This window comes from Felis catus, chromosome D4 (assembly GCF_018350175.1).
Source record: "Felis catus isolate Fca126 chromosome D4, F.catus_Fca126_mat1.0, whole genome shotgun sequence".
Classification (NCBI taxonomy): domain Eukaryota; kingdom Metazoa; phylum Chordata; class Mammalia; order Carnivora; family Felidae; genus Felis; species Felis catus.
The window spans coordinates 7,280,196-7,298,244 of record NC_058380.1 but is presented as its reverse complement, the minus strand read 5'-3'; the positions used below and the strand labels follow the sequence as shown (position 1 = coordinate 7,298,244).

Sequence of the window (18,049 nt, the reverse complement as noted above, 5' to 3'; positions counted from 1 at the left end):
CTTACCAGGTAACCCGGATTTCCACAACAAAGCCAGGCAGGCGTGTGGGTCCCTTCCCCTGCCAGCCTGTGAGTGACAGCGGTGGCCAGCGCTGGCGAAGAGTAACTTGGGGCTCCAGCCCTTCAGCGCGCTCCGCGGGTTCTGCCTCCTTCGGAAACGAAAACTCCCATCCAAGCCGGGGGACGGTGCGCGGAAACCCGGCCCCGGTGCCGTGTGTGCGCGCGCGTGTGCGAGGGCAGCGGCAGCAGGGGGAGGAGAAGGCAGAGGGGGGGTGGCTGGACCCTCGGCATCAGCGCATTCTCCCCCCCACACAGACATACACACACGCAAATGTTTTTAAAAAGTTGAGTTTCGACTTTGTGCCTCGCCTGTCCCGCTCATGCTCGCCCCGGGCCGGGGGATGCGTCTGGGGGGCGGTGCGGGATGCTGGCTAATTGCTTTCGGCGGCGGTTCCGTGGGGGGGGTGGGGGGGGAGCGCTGGTGCGAGCCTGGACGACTGCGGGCGAGCGTGGGGGGGGGGTGGGGGGGTGGGGAGGGGCAATGGCCCTGGCGCTGGTGCCCTTGCGCGCCGCGCACTGGGCTGCAGGGGCGGCGCAGTGTGGACACGGCTGCAGGGGGAGGGAGGCGGGAGGCGGAGAGCGGGGGTGAGGGAGGAGAGGCAGCCCTGAGAGGAGCGTGGATAAGTGTTCATCGGCGCAAGGGCCGGCCTGTGGCCAGCTGCTTCCTGAGTGTGAGCGCTGGTGGGGGGCGGGGAGGGGGGCGGGGAGGGGGGGAGGAGAGGGAAGAGGGTGGAGACGGGCTCGCTGGTCACCAGGCTGGCCAATTCGATGGCTGAGCTTATGTCTCCCTCTCCACGCGTTCACACACACTGTCCCTCCCTTGTGCCTGAGCGTTTAGGAACTCCAGAATAGGGTACAGCAGCCAGACACTCGGCCGCCTTCTTGGTCCTTATTTGTTGAGTTGGCTTTTTTTTTTTTTTTTTAACATGAAAAATGTGTCAGCTTTTCGACAGGATCTGATGTCAAATGGTAAAGAACAAGTGAAAAAAAAAAACCCAAGATTAAAATGGAGAGAGAAAAACTTTTTAAAAAGTGGTAAATGGCAAAAGTATCTTCTAATATACAGTATTCGATGAACACAACTTCAAAAATGGCTAGATGAGGCACAGAGGCCGCCCTTGGCATCTTTTCTAAGTAAAGGATAAACAGAGAAGAAATGGAAATGTTACTCGAATATAAAATTCTAAAAACAGGCTGTTAGAAATGGAGGCACACTCCCTGCATACAGTGAGTGCATCTATACAGTGGCACTTTCTCCTTAAGAATTCAATACCCTCGCCTTCATACCCCACCTAGGCTGTGACCCCAGCTTTTCTGAAGAGGTTGTCCCCAGAAGGCCAACTATCCTCAGTGGTACAGCTGGAGATGCACAGACTTCCATCTCGGGAAGCAAGGTATATTTAATGTACAAATACCCTCTAGTTAGGCCTTTCTGTGGTGACACTGAGAATTCCACTAGTCCTCATATTCTATTCTAGGGCTTTCGCTCAAATATAAATTGGCATTCAAGTAGTAGATGCTAATGATCAAGACAGAAGCCCTCAAGTACACAAATGACTGTCCCTGGAAAACCAAATAAAATGCTGACAATTTTTATTGTCAATCAATTTCATTTCAAATGAAAATTTCATTTCGTTCTTACTTCAGAAAGAATATTACTAGAGTGGGTCTGTATCCAAGATATTGACATCACACACAAAAAGTCCATTTTCACAATACTTAGGTCTTGTTATGATCTGCTTTTCAAGACTCCCTTTAGGGAAGGCATTTTTTCCCTCTCCTAAAGACACAAACTCATCAGAACATTAATCACCAGAATATCTGTCAGCAGAAGTGGAGGGAGGGAAATAAATTTGTAAGTGCTTAGGATATGTCATTTGGTCAATGTAACAGTTTCTCTCTGTTCTTCATGTCCTTTTAAATACAAGTATCCTAGTCCAAGATGGCAACAGAAGGGTTCAACCACACACAAGAAAAGACTCATAAAATAGAAGCATGCAGCACCATCACAAAAACAAAGAAACCCAGTGGAAGAAGTTGCCCTGACTAGTCCATTGTGGCTACTTCTTGCAACATGCCTGACATTCACCAAAAAAACTCTTCCTCATTAACTCCAGCCTTCAGGCACAGAGCACCATGGGGACACTGACCCTTTAATACATCTCGGGAAATTCTCTTCATCCCGACTCTTGTACGGAGGGCTCCCCAGGAACAAGACAAGCCTGGGTGGAAACTGCAAAACAAACAAACAAACAAAACAAAACAAAAACCCTACCATCTCATGATTCTAAATATGATGGTTTTCATGCATGAAATGGTATCCTGGGGGTCTGAAGAAGCTTCCAAATCCCCCACTTGATGGGAACAGCTTAGCTGGAAGAGAAAAATATTGTGCTACACCCTACTGTAATCAATGGCTCATGGAAATAAAACATTGGGAAAGCTCTGAGTCACCAATCTGGAGATCCCCAAAATTCTCTTCGCTTATAAAGAGCCCCGGGATGGGAATGTCATTTTTTATTTAGGTGGGATTTTCATGAGCCTCTAACATTCCTAAGACCTTTCCTACTAAATACGTACAGCACATTGCTTGACTTTTTTTGTTTTCTTTTTTTTTTTTTTTTTTTTTTTGGCCAGGAATGTAATCTGCAATGTCCTTATGTTCCATGGCATATAGTAAAAATGCAGCATTCCTAATAAAGCCCTGGAGTGACTCAGAATGAGATCTGCACCTCTTCTAGACTAAATTGGTCAGCAGGGGCAGGGGGAGGGGAGAGTAAGAAATGGTGGGAAAGGAAATAGTGTAGTGCAGTTATGACACCCTCTCCCCTCCCCATAAGCTCTCAATCATGGTCAGGCATCACGCCCTTCCAGCCAGAGCTGGGAACTACAATCTAGTTGGTATCTTCCAACTAGATTGTTAGATCTAGATACGTACAAGCTTGTATGTATCTCTCAACTGCTGACTCAGGGCAGCTGACTCAGCAGACAGAACCCTGCTGCCAGCTCCAGTCCAGTTCTCATTCATTTGAGAAATATTCAGTGAGCACTCTGTCCCAGGATGGTGGGGGCCGGGGGGGGGCGGTAAAGGAATGAACACTTGCAAGCATTGTGCAAGGGAAGATGTCACATGAAGCATTTTGCCCAGTGCTGGGGATACAGCAAAGCCTCAAGAAATGACGGCCCCGCCCACCGCACTTCATCGTGGCAATCACGTGGGATTGGCACTAGTAGTCTCCCAGCTGAAGCCACGAAGCTGGAGCTCGGGAAACACTCAGAGTGAGAGGCAGCGCCAGGTGCAGCAGTCGTGAAGCCCCAAGCCCTGACAACAATGCCATCCTGCAAAATAATAGTGCCAACTCTATGAATGTGTGCAAGGCACACTGCACGTGTACAAAGTGTAAGGCATCTTGTGATCGATGTCAGAGAAGCGCAGTTAAGTGTGGAGGACCAGGAATAACTTCCTATTCCATGCCACAGGCAGTAGCTTGGCTGTTTCAGCCGGACCTTAAAGGAGGGGCACCTGGGTGGCTCAGTCGGTTGAACTTTCGGCTCAGGTCATGACCTCACGGTTCTTGAGTTCGAGCCCTGCATCAAGTTCACTGCTCTCAGCTCAGAGCCTGCTTCCGATCCTGTGTCCCCCTCCCTCTCTGCCCCTCCACTGCTCATGCTTTCTCTCTCAAAAATGGATAAACATTTAAAAAAAAAAAAGGAAGGGGTAGAGAATTAATAAGCAAAGAAGACCGTTGCAAGTGGAAGAACCAGCATCAGAGAGACACAAAAGATCCCGTGTATCTGCTCACACCAAGCAGGAGTACAAAATAGGAACATTCACCATCTCACAGCTACAGTAGCGGAACACAGTGGACTCTCGGAGGGAACATCCTAACAACTGCAAACCTTCAGGAGAACTGTTGTTTGTGTCCGTCTGAGCGATCTGACAGCAAACCATTTACAAACTTGCAAAGAACTATGATCAGACTTCTACTCCTGTAAAGTGTCTATAGAGAGAAACAAGCTTTAACCCCCAAAGGCAGATAAGCTGAGCTAACAGCCCCAGTGACAGTATGCCTAGCTATTAACACACACACACACACACACACACACACACACACACACACACACACGGGAGCTGGCAAGAGTCCAGTTATGCAGAAAAGCAGTGGAAAAAGTCAGTGTTTGCCAACTTAAAGAGGGGAAATAAATGTGTCAGATGGAAAATTTCCATTTTACCTTCCTAAGCGAACAGTACAAACAGCGGAATGCTATCAGTGCTCGATACCCTAATGAAACTGTTAAATTGATCTTTCTACTAATTCTGCCACGAGTGCAGTCAGCCCAGACTCTCCTGCTTCCACAACAGCGATGCGATGTTTGGAAATTATTATTTACACCCATCACATTCATGGCATCATACCTCTTTTCCTTTCTAAGTTCAAAACTGTAAATCAGAGTCTAAAATGTATCACTCCACATGCGACTGACCAAATGAATTATTTTCACCATATAGTCCCTCTTCCTCTTTTTTTAATTGGTAAAATTTTTCTTCCTATTTTATACAAACCTGATTCAGATGCATCTAATGTTCTGCAAAGGTTGACAGGGTATTTCTTGACATACTGCTAACATCTATCGACAAAGAGCTTACCAAAATAAAGAAAAAAGGGGCACCTGGGCGGCTCAGTCAGTTAAGTGTCTGACTTCTGCTCAGGTCATGATCTCACAGTTAGTAGGCTCGAGCCCCACATCAGGCTCAGAGCCTGGAGCCTGCTTCATATTCTGTGTCTCCCTCTCTCTCTGCCCCTCCTCTGCTCACTCTCTGTCTCTCTCTTAAAAATAAATAAAAACATTAGAAAATCTTTTTAAATAAAGTTTGTAGACATACACAATACTCCACAGGCAGCCAGTTTCCTACTCTTTACCACTTAAATCCACACTGGCCACTTCTATATGATACATAATATAAAATTAATTACCTCATCGTAATGCTATCTATGCATAACCTGCCTTCTCTAAGTGCCTTCTAACAGGTAGAATTTACATTTCTTCATAAGCCTTTCATGGCCAAGCAATACTGGTGAGCACTAGTAAGTAATTAATGCTAAGGGAATGTATGCATGCATGAGTGAATGAATGAATGAATGAATGAATGAGGAAGCAAAAGAATGGCTTTTTCTACCTTGAGAGTTGGTGGACAGCACTGACAATTGTCTTGGAGCATCCATGTGATCATTCCAATACACCAGGAGAGTCTAAACACCTGTCATTCTCTTTCTGTGCCCCAAGGCTCTTCATTGTCAACTGAAGCTTCTTCTTGGGAAAGAAAACTCGCTGGGTAAGCAATGCTTACAAATCAGGGGGTGAGCCCCCCCCTGCACTGCCCCAATGATCCTTCCCCAGCTGACACCCCACACCTCCTTCGTGCCTCCAAACCAGGTCATTTGCATCACACCCTGAATTCTGCCAAAGGGAAAAAAAATATATTATGTACTAAATTCTGTGGAGAAAAAAGAGGGAAAGCATGGAACGAGGGTGCAGAGAGGAAGGTCGATTGTTTCAAAACAAGAGGAGGCCAAGAAGGCAAGACAGCGGTGGGACGTCATTAGCATAAGCGAGGACTGGGAGTAAGTCGAGGACAGAATTAAGCTCTACAAAAAAACTGATTCGGTGGCTTTTCAAACTCCTCCCCAACTCACCTCAGGTTCTGCACACACCTACCTGCAAGGGGGTCTCAAGGCACTCGGAAATTTTCTACAAGGTCTAAGTCCCCGTGACCCTGAAGTACTCAGGGGGCTTTCACACCCATCTACACTTCCTTTTGCCGCTGGAGAGGAGGGACGAGTCCGTGTCACCGCCCACCAGACAAATGAGCAGCAGCATCTAAGGAGACCTGCCCTGGGTAAGGTGCCGACTCCCTTCAGGCCGGACCGAGGCTCCAAGTTCATTGTCTGCATTCCTTCCCTGACCCTCACCACACCCCAGTGAGGTACGAGGCAGCACAATTCCCATTGTGCAAATGAGGAAACAGAGGCAGAGACCGGTGGGTGACCTACCCTTCCGGCGTCACCCGGCTCCTAGGGGAATGCCCAGGCTTCAGGGCGATGACCATTAAGCTACTATTCTTCCGGTGCGGGACGCCCGCTCCCACCAGACCGTTCATTCACTCAGGCAGGGTGGTGTGCCGGAAGCGGGGTGGACTCTGGAATCAGCAAGCCCAGAAATGCTAACTCTACCCCTTCCTGGGAGAGCGTGGGCTGGTTCCCGAACCACTGAGGACCTCGGTTCTGCTCCCTGAGTTCCTGCACAGACTGACTGGGAATTGCGCTACTGGCCAGCACGCACCCCCCGTCGGGGGCTTCCTCTCCTGATAGAGGATGCAGCACAGAAACTCCCCTAGACCCGGCTCCAGGAACGGGCTTCACGACTCTGAGAGAAATCTCTCCCCGCTGGCCAAACTGTACGGCTCATAAATTCAGACCTAAGCCAATCAGGCATTCCCCTGGCCAGAGACTGGTTCCTAATTTGAGCCAATACGATGGGAAGAAGAAAGTCCTGGCTGCAGGGGTGGGTTCAGGGATGGGCGGATGACCCAGTCTGGGCCAATGAGACGTTCTCAAGAGAGGATAGTTCTTTGGTAGCTTCTGAGGAATGTGGCTTCTCCTCTTTCTAGGGAGCCACTGGAAAGGGGCTCTCCTCTTCTATGGGTTGTGGACAAACAGAAACGAAGCTGTTTTCCTCTCAGCCTGCCAAGGAAGGTGATACTTTGTGAAGGCAGGGTGGAGAAGGTAGTGGAAAACAGACCCAGAGCTCCGATGGAACCCTACCTGATCTCCATCTCTGACATCTGCACGGTTTCATTTGTGGGAGCCAGCAGATCCCTTTTATTTTTTTCAAACAAATAGCTGCCAACAACTTCCAGAAGCAACCGAGGTGTTCACGGTACCGCAGAGGACGCAAAGACAAGCAAGACAAACTTAAAGGGGCTCGCCACCCGTCATAAATAGTTTTTGTGATACCATTTTAGCCTGGTAATTTAAAAAAATTAACATGACGGCTCATGTTCCTTTCAAGATCCTCCTACCATTTGGTCAGTATAATATTAAACGAGAGACATTCCACTTCCCCAGTAATTACACAATGCCCCCTTTCAGACCAGCTGGTCAACCTCTGGAGGTCAGATAGAGTAGCTAATCCACTTGGTTGTCAGACAACTTGAAAACCAGGCCATTTCTACGTGTCCTCTTACTGGTTAACAAATGCAGCCCCAGAACTCAGCACCTCGTAGGAAGTGTGTGCATTCCCAGGTTCCTGTTGAAGTTGGGTTTCATCTCACTCCCAGATAAAACAGAGTCAAGATTTTCCTGGAATGACGTTTAGAAGTAAGACAGATTTGCATAGAAGTGACTTCCCAGGCATCTCTGAGTCCCACTCATTTCTGTTATTGCTGTTGTTATTAATCACCTTAGAAGGTTTCGGTTCAGCCTGGAACACCGCCTTCCCCCGGCCCCCATGCTTTGCCGTCTTGTGTTTTGTAACCAAATGTCATTTCAAACTCAGCCACAGATGCCATTTGGGGCTACTGGTGTGAGCGGTGGGAGCAGAGAGTCCTTAGATTCTAGACTGAATTTCGGGGCCAGCAGTTAGACAGGCTGAGCTTGATAATGAGATGCTATCTCAGCTGGTTGCATAGGTCAGAAATGTTCTTCCTCCGCTGCTTTCGTTTTCCTTCCAGCAAGAAGTGGTCATTAAGGAGAAAGTGGTGAGTGGCAAGTTATGAGCCGTAAGCTTAAGACACAGCTTAATTATGGCAATAATAATAGCTCATAGTTACCAGAAGCTTACTATGTGCCAGGGGCGGAGGTAAAGTACTTGAGACTCTTGATCTCATTCGATCCTCATGGATCTCAGTCTAGTAAGTGGCGGTGGTGGGACTAGAACGCAGCTCCCTATGGCTCCAGGGCACGTGCTCTTGGCCACAACACTCTACTGCCCCCACAGAGTCCCGCTTTATTGGAAGACATTTTGATGAGATATGTGGTAAGCACAATTATACGTAAAACTTACAAATAAAATGTGCTGTACAAACGGAATGGGTCACGGCCAGTTATGTGACACTTCCAAGTGATGCTAAACTCCTATAGGTCCTCAAAACCTGCCTTGAACACTCTCCCAAGTCCTCAAACCTCTGTTCTTATGTCTACACTGAATGACCCTGACTGTCCACTTCTTCTGCTCTGTGAGGCTTTCTATTGTAGGGAGGATAATATCCATCCCCCCACTGCAAAACAATGCCCGTATCCTGATCCCTGGAATCTGTGAATATGTCAGCTTAGAGGGCAAAAGGGAATTAAGCTCCAGATGGAAGTGAAGTTGTTAATAAAATGACTTTAAAATAGGTAAGTCCGGAGTATCCAAGTGGGTCCAACGTAACCACAAGAGTCCTGAAAAGTGGAAGAGGGAGGCAGAAGAAGAGAATCCGAGAAAGTGACTTGGGTGCAACCGCGGAAGGGCCAGGGAGATGCCGTGTTACTAGCTTTGAAGATGGAGGGAGGACCCACAAGCCAAGGACCTCGGGCAGCCAATGGAGGCTGGAAAAGGCGATGCAACAGAGTCTTCCTTGGAACCTCCAGAAGGAAAGCAGTCTGCCACCGTGTGACCTCAGCCTCACCGACACCCGTGTCAGACTTGTATCTTACAGAAACGTGAGATGTGAATCCGGTCATTTAAGCCACTCTGTTGAGGGTGATCTGTCTCAGCGTCAACAGAAAACAAAACCACCTTCCGAGCTCTCCTCTCTCCCAGCAGCCCCAGGGCCAGGCGCCACCAGCTCAAGGTCCCCAGGGGATACGGCCCTGGCCAGGATAAAACGTGAAATGTACTATTTGGGAACTGGGTCTACACATCCCAGGCCTTCCCTCTGTGCCCCCTGGAGCACCGCAAATGAGCATGGAGATTCACCCGAAGCCACGTCTCTGCCTCTGCCCACCTTCCCGTGGGAAGAGGGGTGAGGTCAAGTGAAATGACCAAAAGGCAATGAAGTGGAAGGCAGAGGTGGGCAGGAGAAGGAGGAACTAAGAGAACAGCAGGGGGAGGCAGGAAAGGAGAAAGTAAAGGGTTGACAGGAGAGGAGGAGAGGAGGAAAGAGGAGTTAGGAAACAAAAGAGAAGAAAAAGGAGGACAATGAGGAGAAAGAAGGAAGCCCCAGAGCCTCGCGGTGGAGAAGAGGGAAAGAGTAAGGAGCGGGGGGGGGGGGGGGGGGGACCTTGTTCTCTGCCTCCTCCCACCCCACCGAGCACCTGGTCACCCTCGCCTCGGCCTTCCAGAGCTCCGGCCCACTCCGGGGGTCCACGTGGAGCTCCTCCTCCCTGCACTGGCCTCTCACGATGGCTGCCCTTCAGATGCCCGGGAGTGCCCTTCACGAACCTGGCCAGGCCTCCTCCCCGACATTCTGATGTAATGGCCTGGATGAGATCCGGGCATCGGGACTCTAACTTCCCAGTGACCATGATGGGTAGCCAGGGTGAAGGGGCTCTGTCCCAGAGCCCTCTCTGCCCTCCCCAGCTCACCGGGAGTGGATCCTACCCTCAAATCAGACCCCGTCTGGGGCCTGCATTTGACACTCGTCCTAAAGCTGAAGATGCCACATCAAGCTGCTTTAAGGACGTAGATGCTGGGGCCAAACTGCCGAGATTCAGTCCTGGCTCCACACTTACTGGCCAGGCGACCCTGGGGACGTCACCCTCTGCGCCTCTCTCTCCGTCTGCAGAAGAGGAACGGACATGGGAACAGAATTAGAGCCTTGTTTTGAAGACTGAGTGAGTTGATATTTGAGGAACCCCTAGAACAGTGTCTGCTCCACTGAGTGCGTGAAATACGCCTCGGAGAAAATAAAATCAGCTTACTTCATCTCTGAACCGTCACTCTGTGTGCATGACCCCTGCCCTCTCCACTAACATCTGGGCCCTCCTATGGTTCCCATGACACCAAAGCCACTGCACTCTGCACAACAGAAACTGAATAAGGTCTGTTAAGTGGACAAAACAACGTTGGAAAATCATTTTCAAAACATATAATCTGTTCATTAACATCAAGAACTGGCTAACAATTTTTATCGAAGAAGGGTCACCTAAATCGTTCTCACCTAGCCTTAGGCTCCTCCTGGATGAGTGCCGCCCGCAGGAGAGGGACAGGGGACGTACATGGTTGAAGAGAGAGCCGGAGAGCAAGGGACTGCAAGGCATCAGGAGGGGTCCTGAGCTGGGTCCTGAAACCAGGGCATTTCTACTTCTCTAACAGGTTCAGAAGGATGGAAAAGAAGACTGAGAAAGAACAGGGGTGGAGGTGCTGGGGAAAATATCCAGGTAAGGGGCAAAGAGAGGCCACAGAGAACAGACTTGGCCACTCGGTAACGGAGCCTAGGGCTGGCCCGGCCTAGATCTCTGTTTGGATGGCTGATTTGCATACACATTCATATACATTTTAGCTCTGCAAGTAGACTGTCCATATGTGTTTTATTTACTCGCATGTCTTTTTTATCTTTACCAGTTGGCCTATATTTTTTCTCTTCACATTACATCAGGAGACCTTCACTGCAACAAGCCACTCGGCTCCGGGGATGGTGGAATAACTCCGAAAGAGACATTTGAGACAAGATGTAAAAACTTTGTATTAGGGTACAATAACATTTACAAGGCGCAAATTTGGCGGCCAAAAGATTTCTCTCAAAGGTATGAAAAAATGTCTGTGCTCTATTTTCAAAGAAACCAAATAAGACATGGTCCCTGAATCACTGTCTGAATGCAAACAGCATTTGGCTTTGATCTGAGTTGTTGAGAACTATGACCAATTTATCCCACGGATGCCAAACCATCAGAGAATGTTTTCAAGTCTGGATTTCCATATCGGGATTCAGCTACATGCTTTCTCTCTTCATTTCACATTACACAGGGCCAACCCAAAATACTGTTTCCAACAATGGATGTAGTTGGGATGATGATTTTGTATCTAGGAGCAGAAAACCTCTTGGTAGCAAGGAGTGGAAAAGCTCTTTTCCTATAGACACACTCCTGTGACCTGGGAAAAAGTACACAATCGTAAGTGAACAGTAAATGGGATTATTTGATGGGAAAATCTTCCTCTGCTGTATTAACGATGACTTCACAGGCAGGCTCGGCCAGTTTCTGATTAAATGGTTGAGAGAGAAAATCTCCAAAACTCATTTTTCTAGTGTATGTGCCCCAACAAATCTGCCCTGGGCCATCCTGCCTTCTGCCTTGTCCAAAAAGAGCCCGTGGTGATTTTCTGAATTTTACTTGTAAATTTAAACCCCAAATATGCTCACATGGGGGGTGAGGGGAACGATCCAGCCCCATAGGAAAGCACATCCGCCATCTTGCAAGCCTGTGGAACGTACCAAGAACCTCCTGTAATGAGTCAATAACCCAGGGCTGCTCGCCCCTGGGGTCTCAGTGGAATTTCTTTTTTTAACACTATGAGGACTTCATCAGCACATAAAGTCTCCAAAGTACTTTTCACTCTGCCAACATCCTTCTGAAATAAGCAAATGGGGGTGGTGATGTTGATGTTTTACATAACTTCTCTATGCTTCAGGATTCCAAACCACCTGAAGAGAAGTCTAAAGCCACAGTCTGAAGCTAGAGAACTGACTCCTTCAGAATTCTGGGTACATCTTTGGGGTTCACAAGCTTTAGAGGATTTAGACAGCTTCTAAGGACGGAGTCTCCACAGAAGAGCCACTTCCTAAAGCTGGAAGTGCCTTTACAGGAGTTCCGAATTCCAAAGGGTCTGGAGATAAAAGTGTCTACCTTCTGTTAATCCCACGTCTTTTATTTTGGGCACCTTATTCTGAGAAGAGGTCCCTAAGCTCATCAGACTCCCAAGGGCATCCACAGCACAACAAAGTTTCCTGCCCCCGTAACTCTCTGCCCCAGCCCCCGGGTTCTGGAGCTCTGTCCACTCCCCCTCCCTCCCACAGCAGATTCGCTCCAAACCTTGTTAACGACTCCTACCAGGCCCCTGACACCTGCCCTCTGCCCGGCCCAACGCCAAGGAGGCCCTGACCCTCCTGCCTCTGGCCTTATCAAGCACCTCTGCTCTTTGCGGCCATCTCCTCTGCTCTCTATGATCCTCTAATGTCCTGTTTGCTTTTATTTCTCCAAAGTCTACTAGCAAGGGCGGGCTGGCTGGCGGGAAGAGGGAAGATGGCTAGACCACAGATCACAGGAAATTAGCTCTAGACATTTTAGGTTTTAGAGTGAGGCCGTTCTAATTGAACAATCAGAAAACCAGAAAAGATTTTTTTGAAGCTCTCTAATCCCGTCCTTCCCCCAAATGTCTCCTTGTGGCTTCTGGAATTCTTCTTCCTCCTGCCACCTGCATATGCTGTTCCCACAACCCTCTTCCCTTCCTGCTCACCTCCGAGAGCGCCCGCTCGCACCCCAACACAGCCCAGGGGCAGTACGGAGGCCTTGGAGCCAGGAGGGCCTGAATTTGAACCCCAGCTCTCCCAGCTGTGCATCCTCAGCCCGCCGGCCCAATTCTCCACTGCTCCGTTTACTCATCAGGAACAGCCCGCGTTTCCTACGCGCTCACTCAGGCCAGGCACTTTATCTATATTAACTCACTTCATCCCCACGACAGCCCTATGGGGTGGGCAGTGCTGTCCCCACTTAACACATGCACACACCGAGGCCCAGCAAGATGAAATTCCTTGTCAAACTAGTCAGTAGCTCCTCTCCTGAGCTTCGTCTTCGGACTTCAGAGTCTGCACTATGCGAGTCTGCCTCTTCGCGGAAGGAAAAAATCCTCTAAGATGAAAGTCACACAATGTGGAGTAGTCTTGTGCTGATAAGAAACAACATGGGTGGGGGGGGGTAGGGGAGGGTGCCTGGCACGTCACTGTCATCATCATCTTCCTCTAAAGATCATTATTCTGACCTTCAACCAAATAAATCCACTAACTCTGGTCAAACTCGTCTGCCTACAGAGTCCACAGGAATCTGAGGTTGAAGAAGTCAGCAACCAAATTGTCCTCCTTTGCCAGCCACTGTCACCCTCTCACTTAAACTTTCCACTCTCCGCACCCACCTCCTCTCTCCTTCACCCCCACCATCCTGCCTGTCCCAAGTCTGTGGCATCTGGCCACTGTTCAGTCCCCAGCACAAAGGTGACTTACATACTACTTCAGATATGAAGGGTCCTGGACGTGACTCCTTAACCGTAGGCCTCGCTCCCTCCCTCTGTCAGTGTCCCCTGCCCAATTACTTCTGCCTGTGATGCCCTTTCTGGACCAGTACCCGGCCTTAAGATCAAGTTCCAAAGCCAGCCTCTCCCGCAGTCTTTCCTGGACCCCCTCTCCTTTGCATTTTGCGCTGGGTGTGAGTAGGCTGGGGGGGTGGAGGGAGGTGGGGAAGGAGTCTGTGCGCATGGTCCTTCCCATCTCTACCTGATCTGTAATGTCCTACACAAGCTTAGAGCTCAATATTTATTAAACAAACAAACAAACAAACAAACACCCATGAACTTCTCAACGGGGAAAACCAAAGCCCGGAAAGGTTAACTGACACAAGGTAGAGACAGCATTATGTAATAGTTAATGTAGTAAACCAGACTGCCTGAGGCTAAGCCAACTTCCTATCATTTATTAGCTGGTGTGACCTGGGGAAAGACACGTAACCACTATGTGCCTCAATTTTCTTAGCAGCAAAATGGGAATAATAATAGTACTTATCCCTACCATGGTCATGAAGATTAAGTGAATTAATACGTATAAAAGGTCTGGAAGGTCTCAGCCCATCGTAAGCACCTAACTATCAGCTGCTGCTGCTGCTATCAATGGCAGAGCCGGAATTAGTACTGAGGACCCCTGGCTTCCAGTCCCGTGTTCTGCAGACAACCTCCATCTTCCAGCCCTGTGTCCCTACCCTTGGTTCAACCTCCCTGCTCCATGCAAAACTGACACACGCACGCCCATGTGGGTAACACTCAAGTCAACAGGTAAACATTTCGTTTCCATTTAAGGTGGTCTAGAACCTTGAGGAAGCTACAAAATCTCTAGTCAAAACAAAAAAAAAGGGGGAGAAGAAAGAAAGGAGGGAATCCTTGTCGATCACAGTGCAGGAGAGCCTCTTAAATCTAAGGTGGACGTAAGTCCTGGGGTCCTTTGTGGCTCCTCCAGCTCCAAGATAATCCCGCTAGCAACTTCTGAAATCCCACCATGACAGGTTTAGAATGTCACCCGGAAAAGATCACTGATTCTGGGTCCAGGCAGAATGGGGTTCAGATCTGAGCCCCGTCACTCCCAGCACCGGGACAGCCCGCGAGTTCTGAGAGGACGCTGTTGCTCCTTCACTGAGAGGGAGGGAGCATCCAGGAACTCACGTGTGGGAGGCACGCAGCCCAGCACCTGGCACCCCAAAAGTGCTGAGTCCTAGTCCTCCGGGAGAAGCGCACCCTCTTCCTCTCATTCCTGGTTAGGTCAAAGCCTCCTGAGAGCACGTCTCAATGGGGAGCTAAGTGTCATGTGACTTTGTTGATCAGCATCCGGAGAGCTGGAATTTCCCTAAGGATTAAGTGCTAGGGGTGAAAGCAGGAAGTCCCAAAAGCCAATGCATCAACACGCAGCTTGTGAAGTCCTCTGGCTGCTGGAGAACACTGCCTTCTCCTCCCTCATGGCCCCTCCACTCTCTCCCATCCCTCTGTACCCTCGCTCCCTCAAAGCGTCTTCTCCTTCAGACACCCCTTCCACCGAGGAAGGCCAAGAGTCGAGTTCTGGCTCTCACCTGATTAGGAAGTGGCCTCTCTCTCACTTAGCATCATGTGTCCTCGATGCATTTTCCTGGTGAAGGGAACAAATCCTATCTGACCCGACAGAATGTGGAGGGGACAAGCGACTACGACCGTCCCCTAGATGAGGAGCCGGAAGCTGAATAGCTTATCACCTGCCAGTGTCTTCTCTCTGCAGTCAATGTCCTGCAGCTACCGCATATGTAATGACACTCTCCCGGTGTCAATGCCCCAACTACTAATGTGGCAGAGAGAAGGCTTCATTTTTAAATGAAACAAATTTCTATTTTTTTTAATATTTTATTTAAATTTCAGTTAGTTAACACACAGTGCAATATTGGTTTCAGGAGAATTCAGGGATTCACCAGTTAGATACAATACGCAGTGCTCATCGTAACAAGTGCCCTCCTTAATACCCATCACCCCGTCTATGAATTTCTATTTTAAAAGCCTTTAAAGAGATTCTAACCCTTCTAAAACAGAATTAAGTCCTAAATTTCCCCCTCTTTTCCGTCAACCCCTCAACCATAGAGCTGTCTTTGAAATCAATGTGGTAGAACCATAACTTTACCTAACACTATTCAACCAACCAAATATTAGTTCTCTCGTTTTCTGCACCAAGGCTGCTGATAACTTTTCCTCAAGGGAGAACTCTTTTCATGATAGAGATTATTATAGAAGAGGTAAACTTGGAATACCATACTTTGTGTGCCTATATCCTCACGAACTTCCCCATGAGACATGGCGGGTGCTGGCAGATAACTTTCCCCGGCCCTCGGGGCCAACCTCTTTGGACACCTCCTCTGAGCCAAACCCGACAGGAGGTTCCTGGTAGGAAAAAGTCTGACTATGGCTGGTCAGTAGGTGGCGCCCTTTCCCTAGTGTTGGTCCTGACCCCCGGCTCAGAGGTACCTGGACATGTTCCTCCAGGTCTAGGCTCCAGAATGCAGGACTTTGTCTCATGTCACCTCTTAGGATGCCATTGCCCCCAAACGCTTTGCTACCCTAACATCTGGAAGGGAACCAGAATAGGCATTACCCATTGCATTTTTTAAAGAAAATATATTATCATCTCTAACGATGACCACAATGAAATTAACAAAAAGAAAAAAGCCATTCCCCCCTTACAAAGATTATACTATACCTCTACCTGCTCCCCCAATGCCAATGTCACTCCATCCCCACCAAACAAGATTTCCCTGGCTTTTTCTGGGTTTGGAAGAGAGGGGAGGAGTCCTACAAACTAAATTCTAAGGGATAATCCTTATTCATCTACCCTTGCAAACCCAATAACTGGTCACGTGAGTCAGTGTAACTGTGTCACAGATTCTCCCATTAAGTTCCACTACTTGTCTTTCTCACTTTTAACATCCACCTTCGTTTTCTGTGGATCTTTGTTTAGCTAGATTGGCTTTATTACAGATCAACAGATATTTTAGCTGCTCCCACTGTTGAGCCAAAAACCGAGGCGTGCCTTGAGAGCCTTTGACTTGCTTCATCTAAACGAAAGATGATGATGCTTACGCAGGGCACTCCTCGTTGGGGACCAGATAAAGGATGTGTTCCAGGAGCACCCTGGTGAGTCCCCAAGAGGAGAGCTCACTGAGGCCTGGTGTGGTCAGGGACGCTTCCCAGAAGACATCAGACCAAGAGTCTTGAGGCATGGCTGAGTTTGGGACTGTTAGAAAAGAGCAAGGGCGGTCCTTTCGGGGGTAAAAGTAAGGAAAGAGTAATTAAGAGGACTGGAAGACAAGGTGATGGGGAAATCTCATCAGTAAAGGTACACTGACTACAACAGCAAAGGCAGGAGGGAGCAAAGAGAGGTCACGGATGAGGGGTCAAGTGGCCCTGTGGGAGGGGACAATTCATGGTGAGAGACAGTGGGGAAGAGAGTCTGCCAAGCTAGGCTGGGATTACAGCTGGCAATTCTTCACTTCTGAAGCAAGGAACGCCTCTGGGCAAGTGTCTATCACCAAGGCTGCACTATACTTTAACAATGAGGATGACGATTTGCACGCAAATCTTAGAACAGTTTAAGAACAAACCTCTGATGTCAGCAAGCTCCTGGTTCGAGTCCCGGCTCTCTGGTTTACTATCGATATGACCCTAGATGTGCTTTTTAAGTTCTCCAAATATCAGTTTTCTCATCAGTAAAATGGGTCTGAAAACAATATCCATTTCATAAGGCTGTTAGAAAATTTAAATCTTACAGTGAACATAAAACCCAAAGACAGCTCCTAAATGGGGGATGGAAGACAGCGAATTGGCACAGCCTTGGCTTTTCCTCCTTGCTACTTCCCAAATTTATCTGCACGTAAGAGTCGCCTCAGATGCTTGGTAATATACAGAATATCCAGTGTCCCCTTGGAATGTTCCCCCCTTGGAATTGTAATTCAACAGATTTGGGATGGAACCTAGGTTTTTCGGAGTTTTTTTTTTTTTAACTTTTTAAATATTTATTCATTTTTTGAGAGACAGAGAGCAAGCGGGGGAGGGGCACAGAGAGAGAGGGAGATACAGAATCTGAAGCAGGCTCCAGGCTCTGAGCTGTCAGCACAGAGCCTGACAAGGGGCTCAAACCCACGGACCATGAGATCATCACCTGAGCTGAAGTCGGACACTTAACCGACTGAGCCACCCAGGTGCTGCAGATTTTGTGTCTTCAGAAGTATGCTAGTTGATTCTTACCATCAAGGAAGTATGGGAATACTAGCAGTATTTCTGAAAACAGTGGTTCTTAAACTTTATCCTACATCAGAATTTCTGGGTGCAGGTGAAAATACAGACTACTGGTCCCCAGGTCTAGGGAAGGGTCTGGGAACAAGCATTTGCAAGTAGCTCCTAGGTGATGTTGATACAACCGTGGAGGGGGTGGGGAGGACCACACTTTGAAAATGGCTGCTCAAAGCAAAGTCCAAGGACCTGGTGACTCAGAATCACGTGGGGTGCTGGTTAACCCAGGTCCTTTCACAAGGGCCAAAACTGGCCTACGATTCCACATCTGTAACAAGCACTCCAGGTCCTTCTGATGAATACTGGGTTTTAAGAACCCTGCTCCAGGTACAGCTTTGGAATGTTACAATGAGCCTGTGCCTGTGCACACACACACCCCTTAATTTTAGGTCATAACATAATTTCAGAAACATGAAAATGCGAACATCACGTAATTCTTAGAACAAAGAGAG

The 18,049-nt window shown here is 48.5% G+C and overlaps 1 protein-coding gene across 5 annotated transcripts in view; it reads right to left on the bottom strand.

Annotated features, from left to right (window-relative positions):
• Nucleotides 1-18,049, bottom strand: part of GLIS3 (GLIS family zinc finger 3) — a 547,835-nt gene that overhangs the window by 447,427 nt on the left and 82,359 nt on the right. The window contains exon 1 of one of the 5 annotated variants that reach the window (XM_023243295.2): nucleotides 6-459. The exons of 3 other annotated variants lie outside the window; for them this stretch is intronic. In XM_023243295.2, the coding sequence (XP_023099063.2) occupies nucleotides 6-318 (313 nt within the window). In that variant the 5' untranslated portion in view covers nucleotides 319-459. Of the gene's footprint in view, nucleotides 1-5; nucleotides 460-18,049 lie in introns of those variants that run through there. One more of the 5 variants, XM_023243294.2, reaches the window with a different exon arrangement.